The sequence below is a fragment of the Pollicipes pollicipes genome, unplaced genomic scaffold (genome assembly GCF_011947565.3).
Source record: "Pollicipes pollicipes isolate AB1234 unplaced genomic scaffold, Ppol_2.1 Scaffold_2555;HRSCAF=2994_pilon_pilon_pilon, whole genome shotgun sequence".
Lineage (NCBI taxonomy): Eukaryota > Metazoa > Arthropoda > Thecostraca > Pollicipedomorpha > Pollicipedidae > Pollicipes > Pollicipes pollicipes.
In genome coordinates, this window is record NW_023596136.1 from 18,718,576 (window position 1) to 18,733,141 (window position 14,566).

The window sequence follows — 14,566 nt, forward strand, 5'->3', positions numbered from 1 at the left end:
GTGCAAACGGCGGAAGAGCGGGAAGGAGGGCTGCCGCGGCGGAAATACACACGGGCTCCGGACAGCCAGAGGTGGCCTTTGTCACGCGCTCCCGTGCGGCGCCGCCGGCCCTGGTCGGCAGCCGAAGCACGCGTGCTGGCTGCAGGCGACAGGTGCCGGGCCCAGACCCAGCGCGCTGTGTGAGAGGAGCGGCAGTGCGGTCGGCATTCGAGTAACGAACCGCGCGTGGGCCCAAAGATCAGAGACGTCGAATCGGCGTTTGTTCAGCCCCGCGTCTTAGGAAATTGGAGTGACGCGTAAGTCAAGGCGAGCCACATGGTCACGCTAACGTCAACGCTGCAGCCGTCAGCTGCCAGGACTGGCCAAGCTGCACCGGAGCTGGAGCTCTTGAGTGCAACTGCCGGGACTGGCCAAGCTGCGCCGGAGCTGCAGCACCTGAGCGTAACTGCCGGGACCGGTCAAGCTGCGCCGGAGCTGGAGCGCCTGAGCGTGACTGTACCGAGCCCTGGGTTTGAGCCGGCCAACCGGCTGGTATGTGGCCGCACAACACGGCAGCCAGCATGAGCACAGAGCCAGGGTCGGCGAACATACACCTGTATTGACCAGGGCATCGTAAAATACCACAACAGTATAAAACGGTATTATTAACAAATCACCGATGGCTGTGCTCGTCCAGGAGAAGCCGACCGCCAACACACAGATCCGCTATCCACCGCAAACCATACAACGCTGACAAACTCACAGCAGTTGGTGGATTCGATGGCGGGCCGAGGCGGCGGCGCTCAGTCGGGCAGCGGCACGAGCAGCGTGCTGTCCGTGACGGGCACGCCGCGCACTCCGCCCGCCTCGATCTGGTAGTAGGCGGCGTCGGCTGCCAGGTGGGACGCCGAGTGCACGCGCAGCTGCATGAGCCGCGGCGCCGCCTCCGACGGCCGCTCCCTGCGGTGTGGCACGCCGGCCGCCGTTACACGGGCAGGACACGCACCAAAGCTGCGGGATGCTGATGATGGTGTTCACGCCAGGCTTGTTTCTGTGATGTGTGAATACTGAAGGCAATAGTAGCAAGCGCTGTTCGGGTCTCCACGCGGAGGCCAGATGTCAGTAATGCGGTTTACGAAACAGATGTAATTTCAGCTACAATAATACTGTGAGGAGATTTCAGTCCATACCTAATCGTACCCTCTTTGATAATCAAGCATGTTACAGTCCGGTTCTAGTTTTGAGCCTTGCTTTGGGGACAGTTTTGGTGTTTGTTATTAGTTCAACTACTTTCTTCTCGAACCAAATTAGAGAAATCGCGCCCGTGCCTCCCGGTACTCTTTTGGTGCTTTTAGACGAACCTGATGAGAGAGAAAAAAAAAACAAAAGCTGGTGAAGGATTTTCGTCCAAAACCACGATTGACACTAGCAGGTAATAGCATCGATTGTCCAAGCCTTGCAGGGTCATTTACAACACCAGCAACCATTCGGTGCCTTACAGCAGACCACGCAAAAGCACAGCCAATGGGCGCCCCGCCCCGACTTTGGCGGCAGCGCCCGCGTCAGCGAAATCGCTCTGGCCGCAGCAGTAATACTCCGGTCAAGCAAGTTGCAACATATCAGCCCTGGTAGGATGTGACCCGACAGGACGGGCAGGCCGCGCCTTCTCGACCATCGGGGGCCCACAGCGCCGGAGAACCGTGACAAGACCGACGCCGTCCTGTGAGCCAGGCTAGTCCATTCACGCGGCCAGACCCCGCCAAGGGAGGTCGAGGGTGCCGTCTGACCGCGGCCCTCCCCAGCGCGTCACGGTGCGGCCCGAGCGCCGGCGAGCCGCCCCCGACCACCTGTGGCGGGCCGCACTCACCGGTGCGCCAGGCTGAACCTGGTGCGCGTCGTCTGGAGCCGGCATGTCACCTGGGTGGCCCAGGCGAGGCCCAGCGCCGGCGTCACGCCGCCGGCCGCCCCGTCACGCGGCACGCTCGTCACCTGCCGGCCGGATACGTCACGCCGTCAGCGGCACGGCCGCCACAAGACGCGCCCCGGCGCCGATCAGCGCGCGCAGTCGGACGCTGAACAAACTGAGGCGAATACTGCGCGCTCTGGGCTCTAGCAGCAACGCGAAGTGGTCACGTGGAAGGAGGAACTGAACTGAAACCACATGTTCATACTCAGGGAGGTGATGATCGCTGTCTCCCCCCCCCCCCCCCATCTGTAGGCGTGTCATGGTCTGAGGCAGGAACGGCAGACTAGAGGGGCAAGGGGGGGGGGGGAGCAATCCCTAGTAACATTTCACATAAACCCTACGGCGGCGCAAGCAAAAGGCGAAACTGAGTTCCCCATCTCCACATCAGTTCCATCGCCGCTGACCCGAGAGGCGAATTACTAGTTAGCCACTAGTCAGGCATTATGGTAAAAACTAGGCTGGGGTAAAACCACTCAACGGATCTGCAATCTGCTGACCAATCAAGATCGGTGACAGATGCCGTCGTCAAAATTGGCGGTGTACGCGTCAACCACACCCGTTACCTCACCTACCATACCGAGCACGTGAGTCCGGTGGAAAGCGGCGAACGCGGCTAGCCGGTGACCACGGTCGTTGCTAAGCATCACCTTCAAATCACAGGAACACGCCCCGAAGCGCTCAGCTCATTCAAATTTGCAAAACGCTATGTAAATACTCAAAGCCTGTCAACATCCCAAATGCAAAACAAAAGAGAGGTTGTTCGCAGATCTGCCAGTCGCCTTCCCAACGAGTTTCGTGAAGTTCTGCCGCAGGGGATCTTCATCGCTGGCGTTAGCGAGGAGGGTCGGTTCTTCACAAGCAAACGCCCTGTCAACACTAGCCAGTCCGCTTGAACAGCTCGCGCCACGGGCCGATGGCTCTGGCGATAATGCCTGCAACTCCACCTGACCCCGCTACCAGTGTATACCAGGTATGACAGCAGTGCAACGCTGCGATAGGAGGCGGCCTGGAAGTGTTCCGCACCATAATGCAGCGTGCCTGACGCCGTATCACGTCAGTAGTGCCACGGAGCCCGACCATCGCACGCAGACGTGAATGGACCACATCAGTCTCCATCAGAAGTCTGATCCTGATCAGACGTCGACACGACCCCGGGCGGGCCCCGTATGGGACACGTCCATGGCTAAACCTCGCCAGTATTCAGTGTCCGTTCGTGGGGCCATGCTAGGATGACCAGCGCCGAACGGCGTGGTAATTACGGCCAGCCTTCAAACCTAACGCGGCAACAAGGCCAAAACCATTGTTACGCAAGTTTATTACATGGAAGGATTAAAACAACGCACAATCAGGGCCACGCCATCACTAGCACATTCTCCTGCAGAAAGACATGAACGTTCCACACAGCCAGGCTGGGCGGGAAATGAACACAATCATTCAAATACTGCCTCGGTAGCGCACAACGCGGCGTTATCCAACCGACCGCACACCGTGCCTCCTAAAACAGACTATCCGTGAAAGACTTGTGCAGCGCGCGATACAAATAGGCATCCTTGGTGCTCCCACGCTGGGAGTCGGTGTCATGGGAGCGTGCTCATGCTGCGGGAGACCGTTGCCGGGTTTCGGCCAGGCACCCGAACGGGATCTCCGTGGAAGTCCGGCGCCCCCACTCTAGGGGGGGGGGGGGGGGAGGGGGAGGGCAGAGCTATTACTCCATGTTGTCCCGGATCCAGTCGACGTACGCAGACACCCTGGTGTAGATGCCCGGGTACTTTGGGTTGCCGCAGCCGTAGCCGGTCGACACGATGCCCACCAGCTCGTAGGCGTCGCCGCCGGGCCGCGGCGCCATCAGCGGGCCGCCCGAGTCGCCGTGGCAGGCGTCACGCGCCACCGAGTCCCGGCTGCCGGCGCACACCTTTGTGTCCTGAAATCCACCTGGGAAGCGAGCCCTAAACTGCGGCGCGGCCAGGTACGCCTCCTCGCAGGCGGCCGCGTCAGTCACGCGCAGCGGCACCTCGTGCAGCACGTCGGGCGTGTCGCCGGCGAACTCGAGATGGCCCCAGCCGGCCGCCTCGACGTCCAGCCCGGTGGGCACGGGCGCGCCGGGCGCCGGCAGAGCCAGCGGCTGCACGGCCGCGGTCAGCTCCGCCGGCTGCGCCAGCCGCACCAGCGCGATGTCATTCTGCCAGGGACTGTACTGCGGGTGGTGCAGCACGGCCGCCACGCGCCGCTCCTGGTGCGCCACCCTCCGAGCTCACGGAGAGCGTGTGGTCACCCAGCCGCACTCTGACGGCGGCCGCTCGCTCGGGCTGCACGCAGTGCGCCGCCGTCAGCACGTAGCGGGCATGGATCAGGGTGCCGCCACAGAACCACTCGGTCGGGCCGGCGTCGGTCTGGCGGCCAAACAGCGCTATCCACGGCCACTTGCCGAGCTGGGCCGGCGAGCCGCCCACCGCCCCCAGCTGGGCGGTGGCGGTGGCGGTGGCGACCAGCGCCATCAGCGCGGTCACGCAGCAGCCGCTCGGTCCCATGGCTCGTGCACTCAGTCGCCCCTTCGCTCAGCGCGTGGTGCCCCGCCGCGGCCACAGACGCCCCACGCGCACCACAGGAGCCAGCCGTCTGGACACCGTCTGGGCGACAGGGCCGGACCGCGCGCTGCGAAACCACCGCTCGCGCTGATTGGCTGGCAGGGATCACCGGACCGCACACGTGATCGCACAAACGCTGCGGGCTTTGACTGGTCAGAGGCGGTTTCAAGGCCGCGTTCTCCATTCCCAACCAATCGCCGTCCAAAGTCGCAACGCCCGACGTCACAGGTACGTGCGGCACAACATTCCCTACGGCTACGAGTATAGTCGCTTGTGTACGACGTGTGCACACGCGACATCATAAGTAGCAACTCAGGTAGACACTGCCGATGGGGAACGCCGCCCAGGTGGATGCCGGAACTGCTTGTGCTCCGTTTTTAAGCTGATCAATGCTGTATGTTTGGGTAAGACCGTGGACGACTTTTCGTTGGTGGACTCGATCTAACGTGCCCGAATGCAAACACGTGGCTAGAATTTCGGCCAAGAGCGGTTGAAATTGATCAAAGGGAACCTTCTAGCCAAATGGGGTGTCACTGATGGTCGCTTCGGCCCTATTTTACGTTCGGATTAGCCTTTAAGAACGAAACCCTATTTTGAGGTCTCGGGGGACCTTTTCACGTTAAATGAGCTCTGCGGGCGTTTGAACTATCAAAAGGCATTAGGGTCCCACTACCTGTGAGGGGTGACAGACATGGCCACAAAATTCTCCCATCTCTTGATTACGCCCCCTGTCCCAATGGTCTCCAATGTGAGCACAACACTAAAGGGATTGAGCTTCCCCACACATATGTTTGACTTACATGCCTGAAAAGTTGCGGCATCTCCCATTCTCTATCGAATCTACCTTTTGCCAGCCACTCATCCTTGCCATTCATTGCAAAGCGCCTGGCGGCCAGGCGTTACGTAGTACTAAACGCGTATCTACTTCCAATACATACCGATCACATTCCAATGGCGTAGGCAAATTCCCCCTAGGACAGGCCAAACCGGGCTACAGGGGCCCCACGTCGCCACCATACGGGTTTTTATTTTGAATTCATGGTACCTTTAAAGCATTCGAATCCCATTTTGGGGCCTGGAAGACCTTTGTTGATGCCCATAAGGTATAAACACACACACTATTAACCACATGGAATATGGGGCACGGGTGGTGACCGGCAGAAAGACAGTCCGCATCTTCGCAGGGATCCGCAAAGTTCGAACTCTCGCTTGCTCAGAGCAAACGCGGGCACCGCCAAGATGGCCGCGGCGCGGAACATGAACAGCTGGCGGGGAACGTGAAACGGACGTCAGCTGACGTGTCGCCGGGTACGGCCGGCCCCATTTTGACGCGACCGATGCCTGCCCCGGCAGTGTCCGGCGCCGTAACAGGGGAGTACGGGGGTCACCGTGGGCACCGGGGCAGAGGAGCGCGGACGCCGCGACACGCCGACCACCTGCTACTTATTCAGTGGCGCCAGTTTGTAAGCGCCGCTCCATGGCCCGCGACGAAGACCGAAAATCGGCACCACGTCGTCTTCCAAAGCGTAAAAATTGCGGTTCCGCGTCTGCCACAGGTTCATGGACCTGTCCAATGAAGTCTGCTGGAATTCACATTCATGCGCCTACGACATTTGCATAGCAGACATCGTCCACGATATAATCTTCTCACACGTTTTTCAAAGGCGTCTGAATGTATTCGCCTCAGGTTCTGACACCATCTATCGTGGAAGTTCTTCAATGCCATCATCTCCCCCACCCAATTCGGCACCTTACTGGCATTGCACCGTTGTGCACTGACTCATCTGAATGTCTTTTAATGGAGATTTGGTTTGGCAGCTAGACGTAGCCAGTCAAATGACGTCCTTCAAACATACGTGAACATCTTAAATAAATTGTCATCCCCAAACATACTGAGCTCCGTCAGATATTCCGTCGTCTTGCACCGAACAGTGTGATGGCATGTCAAATGCTGACGTTTACATCCATTCACAACAACTGGATCGAAAACGAGACGCAGCGAACTAGCAATGTTGACACCAGCCAATCTTTCCTGACCAGATCTGCGTCAAATACGAATCAGTGGTGGTAATTGGTGAGTAATTGCCCCTGCAGCACGTCGGTCCAAAATGCGCACATACCGCACAAATTTTTGTGCACCTAATACGTCCCACCTTGGCGCGTTTGTGAATGCTCTTAAATTCGCCAGTGTGGAGATCGGGCCACGCCTGGCGAGCGAAGCTGCTGCTGCTGCGAGCTCTCACATGACGGCTGCTGCTGCTGCGAGCTCTACCCATGGCGGCTGCTGCTGCTGCTGCGAGCTCTATCCATGGCATACCACACAACCCATGCAGCCGCCACAAGAGCGCGCCAGACCGGCGCAGGCGGCCGTGGCTGGAGCGGCGCCGCGGAGCGACGTCTCTGACCTGGTTCACGCAGAGCACAGCCACGCTGTGCTGTCGGCTGAGGCGACGCAGCGTGCCGGCCAGCGTCTGGAGATCGCGCGCGCGCCGGCCGCCCTCGCCGGCCTCGTACTGGCACCGGAAGTGGGCGGCCACAGAGTCGATGATGAGTGCGCAGAGCGGCCGCCGGCCGGCCAGCTGCGGCACGCGCCGCTCACAGCACACCTGCAGACTGTCCTGAGGAGCGGGCGGCGCTCGTGAGGACAGGCGCCCGGGACACAGGCGCAGAAGGCACGCGCTGCTCACAGCACACCTGCAGACTGTCCTGAGGAGCGGGCGGCGCTCGTGAGACAGGCGCCCGGGACACAGGCGCTGAAGGCACGCGCTGCTCACAGCACACCTGCAGACTGTCCTGAGGAGCGGGCGGCGCTCGTGAGACAGGCGCCCGGGACACAGGCGCAGAAGGCACGCGCTGCTCACAGCACACCTGCAGACTGTCCTGAGGAGCGGGCGGAAAATGCGCAAGACTGGTGTCATCCGCCACGAACACAAAGAAGGTGAGAAACGTGAGCACAATCACACACAACTGATAATACTATCAAACGGTGTCTTCGGTTTCAAAAAGACATCATAGCAACGGCACCAGACTGATGCAGTGAAGACACAATACGGTGACAGTGACGCTATCCACGCTTATTGGTGCAGTGGTGACATCACAATGACAGGTCCGCCTCGCTCTTCTGCACGCACTTAATGATCCCCAGGCGAGCGACAGCTGGCGGATCAGGCGGGGAAGGCCGGGACTGTCGTCTGCTTACCACGTGCGTCGCTCAGTTACGGGCGTGGTGGTGAGCGGGTGCTGACCTTTGACGGGTCCGGCTGGGAGGGAGCGGGGGCTGTCGTTTGTTCACCCACGTGCGACGCTCAGTGACGTAGTGGTGAGCGGGTGGTGACCTTTGACTAGTCGGGCTGGGAGAGGGGGGGGGGGGGGGCTGTCATCCGCTCACCACGTGCGGGGCTCAGTGACGGGCGTGGTGGTGAGCGGGTGCTGACCTTTGACGGGTCGGGCTGGGAGAGGGGACTGTCGTCTGTTCACCATGTCCGGTGCTCAGTGACGGGTGTGGTGGTGAGCGGGTGCTGACCTTTGACGGGTCGGGCTGGGAGAGGGGACTGTCGTCTGTTCACCATGTCCGGTGCTCAGTGACGGGTGTGGTGGTGAGCGGGTGCTGACCTTTGACGAGTCGGGCTGGGAAGAAGGGGGGGGGGGCTGTCGTCTGCCCACCGCATGCGGCGCTCAGTGACGGGTGTGGTGGTGAGCGGGTGCTGACCTTTGACGGGTCGGGCTGGGAGAGGGGACCGTCACCTGCTCACCACGCGCGGCGCTCAGTGACGGGCGTGGTGGTGAGCGGGTGCTGACCTTTGACGGGTCGGGCTGGGAGAGGAGACTGCCATCTGCTCACCACGTCCGGTGCGTGCTCGATCAGGATGAGGTCTGTGACAGCGGTGGTCAGCCGGCGGGCGGCCCTTAGCTGCTCTAGACGCCGCGCGGGGAACGCGTCCTCCGTGCAGGCGTACACCACGGCTGGGGACGGGTACCCATACACATCACAAGGGGGACTAATTGACAGCCAGCAGCGGCTCGTCGTACCAGTCACGGCGGAAAGGGACTAAACCTAAACCAGCGAGGCAGTGACTAATGAGGATATCGCCGACACGTGTAGTGGAAGAATACTAAAGCATGGCTGAAAAGATCACAAGTCAATGGCTCCAAGACGCACGGAAATAGGACGCGATCTTTACGGCTATGCATTGCCATCAGTAACGATAGGTTAGTAATCTGCTGCCGTGACCAGGAGACATACATCGGCGGTGAACGGGCGAACACAATGACTTCATCGTAAAGAGAATATTGCAGTCCGTCGCGACTAGCGGAAAACTAAATAGGCACCAACCCGGGTTGTGAGGAAAGATTCATGTCGTCTGCGTCTGCGACCTAATCACTCTTGATGGAGAAAAACAAATCGGATTCATTATAAGACACTTCAACTGGACGATGCTAGGAGAATCTGCAATGACTTCTGGTAGAGAACAGAGGTCCACGCCACCAACAGGGCGCCGCATGGTTTCGCAGCGCGGGCTTCCCTCCCGGTACGGAGCCCCGCTTGGCGATCCCTTCCCGGTACTGAGCCCCACTCGGTGATCCCTTCCCGGTACTGAGCCCCACTCGGTGATCCCCTCCCGGTACTGAGCCGCTCGGTGATCCCTTCCCGGTACTGAGCCCCACTCGGTGATCCCTTCCCGGTACTGAGCCCCGCTCGGTGATCCCTTCCCGGTACTGAGCCCCGCTCGGTGATCCCTTCCCGGTACTGAGCCCCACTCGGTGATCCCTTCCCGGTACTGAGCCCGCTCGGTGATCCCTTCCCGGTACTGAGCCCCACTCGGTGATCCCTTCCCGGTACTGAGCCCCGCTCGGTGATCCCTTCCCGGTACTGAGCCCCGCTCGGTGATCCCTTCCCGGTACTGAGCCCCGCTCGGTGATCCCTTCCCGGTACTGAGCCCACTCGGTGATCCCTTCCCGGTACTGAGCCCCCCCCCCCCCCCCCGGTGATCCCTTCCCGGTACTGAGCCGCTCGGTGATCCCTTCCCGGTACTGAGCCCGCTTGGTGATCCCTTCCCGGTACTGAGCCCCCGCTCGGTGATCCCTTCCCAGTACTAAGCCCCGCTCGGTGATCCCTTCCCGGTACTGAGCCCGCTTGGTGATCCCTTCCCGGTACTGAGCCCCACTCGGTGATCCCTTCCCGGTACTGAGCCCCGCTCGGTGATCCCTTCCCGGTACTGAGCCCCGCTCGGTGATCCCTTCCCGGTACTGAGCCCCGCTCGGTGATCCCTTCCCGGTACTGAGCCCACTCGGTGATCCCTTCCCGGTACTGAGCCCCCCCCCCCCCCCCCCCGGTGATCCCTTCCCGGTACTGAGCCGCTCGGTGATCCCTTCCCGGCACTGAGCCCGCTTGGTGATCCCTTCCCGGTACTGAGCCCCGCTCGGTGATCCCTTCCCGGTACTGAGCCCCGCTCGGTGATCCCTTCCCGGTACTGAGCCCCGCTCGGTGATCCCTTCCCGGTACTGAGCCGCTCGGTGATCCCTTCCCGGTACTGAGCCCCCCCCCCCCCCCCCCCCCGGTGATCCCTTCCCGGTACTGAGCCGCTCGGTGATCCCTTCCCGGTACTGAGCCCGCTTGGTGATCCCTTCCCGGTACTGAGCCCCGCTCGGTGATCCCTTCCCGGTACTGAGCCCCGCTCGGTGATCCCTTCCCGGTACTGAGCCCGCTCGGTGATCCCTTCCCGGTACTGAGCCGCTCGGTGATCCCTTCCCGGTACTGAGCCCGCTCGGTGATCCCTTCCCGGTACTGAGCCGCTCGGTGATCCCTTCCCGGTACTGAGCCCGCTCGGTGATCCCTTCCCGGTACGGAGCCCCGCTCAGTGATCCCTTCCCGGTACTGAGCCCCGCTCGGTGATCCCTTCCCGGTACTGAGCCCGCTCGGTGATCCCTTCCCGGTACTGAGCCCGCTCGGTGATCCTTCCGGTACTGAGCCCGCTCGGTGATCCCTTCCCGGTACTGAGCCCGCTCGGTGATCCCTTCCCGGTACTGAGCCCGCTCGGTGATCCCTTCCCGGTACTGAGCCCGCTCGGTGATCCCTTCCCGGTACTGAGCCCGCTCGGTGATCCCTTCCCGGTACTCGAGCCCGCTCGGTGATCCCTTCCCGGTACTGAGCCCCGACTCGGTGATCCCTTCCCGGTACTGAGCCCGCTCGGTGATCCTCCCGGTAACTGAGCCCGCTCGGTGATACCCTTCCCGGTACTGAGCCCCGCTCGGTGATCCCTTCCCGGTACTGAGCCCGCTCGGTGATCCCTTCCCGGTACTGAGCCCCACTCGGTGATCCCTTCCCGGTACTGAGCCGCTCGGTGATCCCTTCCCGGTACTGAGCCCCGCTCGGTGATTCCCTTCCCGGTACTGAGCCCCGCTCGGTGATCCCTTCCCGGTACTGAGCCCCACTCGGTGATCCCTTCCCGGTACTGAGCCCCGCTCGGTGATCCCTTCCCGGTACTGAGCCCCACTCGGTGATCCCTTCCCGGTACTGAGCCCGCTCGGTGATCCCTTCCCGGTACTGAGCCGCTCGGTGATACCTTCCCGGTACTGAGCCCACTCGGTGATCCCTTCCCGGTACTGAGCCGCTCGGTGATACCTTCCCGGTACTGAGCCCCACTCGGTGATCCCTTCCCGGTACTGAGCCCCGCTCGGTGATCCCTTCCCAGTACTAAGCCCCGCTCGGTGATACCTTCCCGGTACTGAGCCCCACTCGGTGATCCCTTCCCGGTACTGAGCCGCTCGGTGATACCTTCCCGGTACTGAGCCCCACTCGGTGATCCCTTCCCGGTACTGAGCCCCACTCGGTGATCCCTTCCCGGTACTGAGCCCCACTCGGTGATCCCTTCCCGGTACTGAGCCCCACTCGGTGATCCCTTCCCAGTACTAAGCCCCGCTCGGTGATACCTTCCCGGTACTGAGCCCCACTCGGTGATCCCTTCCCGGTACTGAGCCCCACTCGGTGATCCCTTCCCGGTACTGAGCCCCGCTCGGTGATACCTTCCCGGTACTGAGCCCACTCGGTGATCCCTTCCCAGTACTAAGCCCCGCTCGGTGATACCTTCCCGGTACTGAGCCCCACTCGGTGATCCCTTCCCGGTACTGAGCCGCTCGGTGATACCTTCCCGGTACTGTATCCTGTTGTTGATATCAGTCACGGTATGGCAACCAGGTCCTTGGCGAGGAGCCCTTCCTTTCGTGCCGTACCGTTTGGTGGTACGGCGTTCCTACCTGATACAATTCTCTGTTCAGCGGTGCCTCTTCTGATCCTGTATTCCGCTGAGCGACACCCCTCCAGGACCGTACCCTGCTCGTTGGCGCCTCTCCGCGTGCCGTACCCTATTAGGAGGGTAGTACCTACCGGAGCGTGTAACGTTCGGTAGCGAGGCCCGCCCCCTGGCGAAGCCGTACCCTGTCCTGTGGCGGAGGCCGCCTCCAGCGCCAGCTGCAGGCAGAGCTGCGTCTTGCCTGAGCCGCTCTCGCCGGCCAGCTCGGTGAGGCCGCGCCGGAGCAGGGCCGCCGGCCAGCAGCGCGTCCAGCCGCGCACAGCCGAGCGACAGCGGCGCCGGCCCGTCCGCCTCCGCCTCCAGCAGTGACAGCGCTGCGGCATAGCACGGCCTGAGGCGGCCGCCGGCGGAGCCCGGCGCCGAGCCGACCCCAGTGGCCTGGCCCGCAGCGCAGCGATGTGCGAAACCAGGGATCCAGAATTCAGCCATTTAGTTGGCAGGTATGTCAATATTTTGTTTGTCGTTTTACATTCCCGGCATGGGATTCACCACCTGTTGCTCCTCCCCTAGCTCAAAATCGACCAATCAGCATCGAACCGGGCACCGGGCAACCCAGCACTTGAGTGCCTCACGCTTGAAAAACTGGGCCGGGCAGGTCAGATGTCCGGGTTCGGGGTCAAAGAGCAACGGATTAGCACCACCGAATTGTTTACGGGGCCGTCGAAGAGCCAGGATTCTGGCAGCATTAATTCACAATCACATCCTGCACACCCTACTGGATGACTTTAGGAATGTTGCATGAGACAGTCACTGATATAATGAGTGGGTGACAAGTAGATGTGTACACATGATGTTGCCACCAGTACCTTTACCATGATGAAAGGTTAAAGATGACAACAAGGGACCTACCTGATCCTGCAGCAGATGTATATAAGGAAATGGGAACACATGATTCAACCAGGATACAGGTCTTTAGGTACCTCATATGACTGCACTTTACCTGAGACAGGTGTGAGAGCCCTCCTGGCCTCCACCATCAGCAGGTGTCTGGCCTGGAGCACCTCCCCTGGTCCCAAATGGTACTCGTGCTCCAGGGTCGAGACAGGCAGTGAAAGCAGGTCTGGCACTCCAATCTCCTTCACTGCCAGGTCACAGTCATGTCACAAACCCAAGGCATCAGATTCCTCAAATCAGACAAGTTGTCCAAACAATTGTGCTTAGTCCATCTGATGAAAATATCACAAAACAATATCTATAAAATGAGTTATTATACAACCACGCATCAAGACACATACACAAAAAGCAGAGGAGATGCATGCAATCAAAGATGTAAGTGACATGAGAACAGATAATATCTGCCACAAAGGCAGTTTCGCCTTGTATGGCTATTAGCTAGACTGCTGAAAAGCAAATCAAAATGCCTGAAGGTGTTATCCTTGATGCTGTTTGCAACGATTTCATTATATGCAACAGTTGCATGCACACATCTACATGATATAAACAGAAAGTAATGCAAAATGTGTTCTAAAATTTTGTGCATGTCCTATTTGTTTGCATTGGTATTTCACAACCACCACTGCAAGCATTGCAATTCATTTCATATCACTATGGAGTAGTGATATGTCCTCTGAGAATTCCTTTCATGGCAGAGAACAAACTATCACCCATCTTATATAACCATGGGTGCAGCCAGGACCTGCTCAGGGGGCACAGAATACAATGTGATCATATCACACTTGTAGTAACTTCTGTCAGAAGTGATTCATCATCTATGGTCAAAGATAAAAATATGGGCCTCAGGGAGATGGTCCCCTCCACTTAAGCTGCACACCCACAAACAAGTACATTGTACATCAACAAATCCATCATCACTAATAATTAACTTGCAAAATTTCCAGTGCAAATGTATACCAAAAACAAAATGATTCATCATAATGGTATGCCCTTGCAGCTTGAAGCTCATGTCAAAGTATGTCTGCTCAAGTGCTTGCTGAAAATTTTAGTTCTTCTCCAGTTTGGTTTCTAATGTGTTGTTGCCCATTTATGATGGAATAGAATAAGGAATATGTATTGCAGTTAAGGAGGCAACAGTGCATGCTTTATGGTAGACATGGATATATATATATATATATACATGTGTGTGTGCATGGTGTGCATATACATATAGACATATATACATATATAGACATCTGTAAATATGTATAAATACAGTCTACATGCTATCAAATCTTAAGTAGGAGAAGGATGGAATACACTCCTTGCCTTGCCTTGATGAACAAGTTGAAAACTACAAGACAAACTTGAAACCTCTGGCTATGGAAAGCCAACATTCCCTCAACTTGGACTGAGCTTTCTCTCATTCATTTAAGCATACTTGATCCATGTGGTGTGAACAACTGCTAACAGAGTTTTCAGTTTGTGCTCCAACCATATCCTCTATAGTTTGGAACTTAATCAGCTCAGATCATTTTTAATAGAACCGGCCTCCCACTTTCAGTCATTTACGCATGTCACTACATGCAGTGCGTCCCCCCCCCCCCCCCCACCTGAAAGCATACCAGTACCATCTACGCGCAACGTAATTCATGATTGGCCTCCAATGCCACTTGGTGTCTCAACTGCAAATATTTTTGCCTACATGCGAAAAATAGGCATCGCCTATCCGACTAACCTGCATTAGAACACCACTCAGGAAGTTTAGAAAGATCCATCTCAGGCTCCCACCGCACTTCAGCGAGACGAAAAGCACGTAATGAACCCACGGCGATAGGTCACTAAGGGGGCAT

The 14,566-nt window shown here is 58.8% G+C and overlaps 1 protein-coding gene and 1 long non-coding RNA gene across 2 annotated transcripts in view; both read right to left on the reverse strand.

Moving 5' to 3' along the window:
- The window catches only part of LOC119098751 (DNA repair protein XRCC3), a 15,713-nt gene extending 6,906 nt beyond the window's left edge, over positions 1 to 8,807 (reverse strand). The window contains exons 1-5 of the mRNA XM_037221779.1: positions 8,774 to 8,807; positions 8,372 to 8,493; positions 6,936 to 7,148; positions 1,847 to 1,968; positions 743 to 939 (exon numbers count right to left, since the gene is read on the reverse strand). Coding sequence (XP_037077674.1) covers positions 783 to 939; positions 1,847 to 1,968; positions 6,936 to 7,148; positions 8,372 to 8,493; positions 8,774 to 8,807 — 648 coding nt within the window. The 3' untranslated portion in view covers positions 743 to 782. The remainder of the gene's footprint in view (positions 1 to 742; positions 940 to 1,846; positions 1,969 to 6,935; positions 7,149 to 8,371; positions 8,494 to 8,773) is intronic.
- Positions 8,808 to 12,118: 3,311 nt separating this feature from the next.
- LOC119106320 (uncharacterized) lies at positions 12,119 to 14,492 on the reverse strand. Its single transcript, XR_005095121.1, has 3 exons — positions 14,452 to 14,492; positions 12,781 to 12,921; positions 12,119 to 12,154 (listed from the first exon to the last, which is right to left on the reverse strand). It is a non-coding gene; the product is annotated as an uncharacterized LOC119106320 (long non-coding RNA).
- Between the last annotated feature and the right edge of the window lie 74 nt (positions 14,493 to 14,566).